This window comes from Myripristis murdjan, chromosome 13 (assembly GCF_902150065.1).
Source record: "Myripristis murdjan chromosome 13, fMyrMur1.1, whole genome shotgun sequence".
Lineage (NCBI taxonomy): Eukaryota > Metazoa > Chordata > Actinopteri > Holocentriformes > Holocentridae > Myripristis > Myripristis murdjan.
In genome coordinates, this window is record NC_043992.1 from 28,687,730 (window position 1) to 28,690,229 (window position 2,500).

The 2,500-nt window shown below is 40.6% G+C and overlaps 1 protein-coding gene across 2 annotated transcripts in view; it reads left to right on the plus strand.

Annotated features, from left to right (window-relative positions):
* dscaml1 (Down syndrome cell adhesion molecule like 1) overlaps positions 1 to 2,500 on the plus strand; it is a 105,624-nt gene that overhangs the window by 79,197 nt on the left and 23,927 nt on the right. For both annotated transcript variants that reach the window (XM_030067931.1, XM_030067930.1), the window contains exon 18: positions 569 to 809. In XM_030067931.1, coding sequence (XP_029923791.1) covers positions 569 to 809 — 241 coding nt within the window. The remainder of the gene's footprint in view (positions 1 to 568; positions 810 to 2,500) is intronic.

Below are 2,500 nucleotides of genomic sequence, written 5' to 3' on the forward strand. Positions count from 1 at the left end.
TACTAAATCACCAGCACTACTACTAATCTAAATTGCAACTTTGTCTATAATGATTTGTTTCTAGAATAAATAATGTTAAAAGTGCACTATGGAAAACATATAAGTTAATACCTTAGCATGAACAGCATTAGTACATGATTCGACACATTAGTTAACGGTTAGTTAACTGTTACTTAATGTTTATTACCTGTTATTTAATGCTTATTACGTTAATTGTTGTACTCTTATTGTAAAGTGTTAATTATTTTTGTAACATCTCAGAAGAAAAAAGGTTGTCCTAAATTATTGCACATTTATTAATGGTTATAACATTTTGGCTTTAAATTACCGATTGAATCGTGAACTCAAAGTCGAACTGAATTGTTACAAAAAAGCAAAATTGTTCTTAAATCAAATTGCCAACTAATGGATCAAACTGAATCACTGTTTAGCCAAACACTCACATTCCTAGTGCCCCTCTGCCTCCTTGCCTAATTTCTTTGTCTGGATTTTTTTTCTCCATGTTCCTAAGTGATGGATAGACGATTTTAATTTGATGTCAGCATCTTCCTCCCTCCTCTCCTCCCAGGCTCCCAGGAAGGAGCTTCAGAACGGGGTGATCCGAGGTTACCAGATTGGGTACAGAGAGAATGGCCCGGGCAGCAACGGCCAGTACAGCATTGTGGAAATGAAGGCTACTGGAGACAGTGAGGTGTACACTCTTGACAACCTGAAGAAGTTTGCTCAGTATGGGGTGGTTGTCCAGGCCTTCAACAGAGCTGGCACAGGGCCCTCTAGCTCTGAAATCAATGCTACAACACTAGAGGATGGTGAGGATGGCAATAAAAAAAATCACACATACACTAATACACCTCAACATGTATGATAAATGGATTTTTACGCCTCTTGCTCTGTTTGTTGCGGTAAATAGAGGCTAGTTTAGCAGCTGGAATAGCTAGAGCAGGTAAGACAGTGTGGCACTTTCCATAGAAAAGCAAACTGACAGTCGTAAAGAATATCACCCCCCGTCAGGCCTGGGTTTCATTCACAGCCGCAGCACATTTCGTGCCTCCATCGTTCTTTCTGCTTTCTCACTGTCTGGATAATGTGTCAAATCATGCCAGACTTACTACTCTGCTTTTTAAAAAGAAAATTACTTCCTCCTATCCATTCTCTGTGGAAGCTCAAATGCTTTTGACAAATAAAAATAGAGCTGATGGCATTTTTTACAGTTCACTTCAAATTTAAATATACGCAGAGATCCAGAAAAATATCTTCGAGTTTCTCAAAAAATATAAAAAGGCAAAAAAAAAAGAAAAACTATGAGGTCGTAGGACATAATGTTTGTGAAAAGGGAGTGCAGTAGAATATAGGGCTGGGACAGAAGGACTTCCTTTTGTCTGCCTGCAGCTCCTAGAGGCCATGCATTTTGTTTCCCTTTTATTCATCTCTTCTAAAGCAAAATTTTATATGCCAGCCATTTTTTTCTTTTCTTTTTTTTAATCTTTTTTTTTTTTTTTTTTTTTTTTTTTTGCAAATCTTAATTCTCAGCAATTTTGTTTATTCTCTCTCAGGGTGACCTCTAAACATTATTTCTCTAGAACTTTCTCTTATGCTGTTTTTTTTTTTTTTTTTTCTCTATCATTCACTGCTGGACAACAAAAAAAATAAATTGTAGTCTACATTAGCAAACAGACAGTTTCTCTAATTCAAATATGTGCCATCTCTCACGGTCTCTCCCACACGCTATCCACATGGCCTGTCTTTTTCTCCCCATGCACGCTCAGACACACACACAAACACACACACACACACACACACACACACACACACACACGTCACATGCATACTCGTCCACCGAGCGAACAGTTGGCTGAACCCCATTGGTCCAGAGCAGACAGAGCCCTCCAGTTCTTCCCAGTGGCTGTCACCGTGGCGACAGTGATATTGATGGCCATTATGATAATAGTGATAACAACAAGCATACTAAAAATAATTATAATTAGCTTGTCTCTCTCTCTCTCCCTCTCTCCCCCTCTCTCTCTCTCCTTCTCTCTCTCTCCCTCTCTCTCCCCCCTCTCTCTCTCTCTCTCTCTGCTAGCTTCCTGCTGTAATTATCCACAGCTGAGCGCATTGTCTCGCATGTTCCCTCTTTTCATCTTTTTTCTGTCCTTCCCTTGCTCCCCTTGCTTTCAACTCTCTTCCTCCCTTCCTCCTCTGCCCCTCACCCCCTCTCTCCTCCCCTCTCTAGCCCCAGTCCAGAACCGCCTTTCATTATGTTCCTCTTTTTTCCCCATCTTTTGCCTCCAAACTCCTGCACTTATTTGTGCATTAGTCTTTTCTACCTCTTCAAGCTGTTATTTTACTCTCTGTGTACTCTTTATATTTAGCCCCCTTCCTTTATCCGTTCATCCTGCTATAAACCCGTATGCCAGCTATTTCAGCACACTCGCTCACCTTTCGCCCTGCTGTTCCATACCTCATTCAACCCTGACTTGCTAAAGGTGCGTCTGCGAAGGGA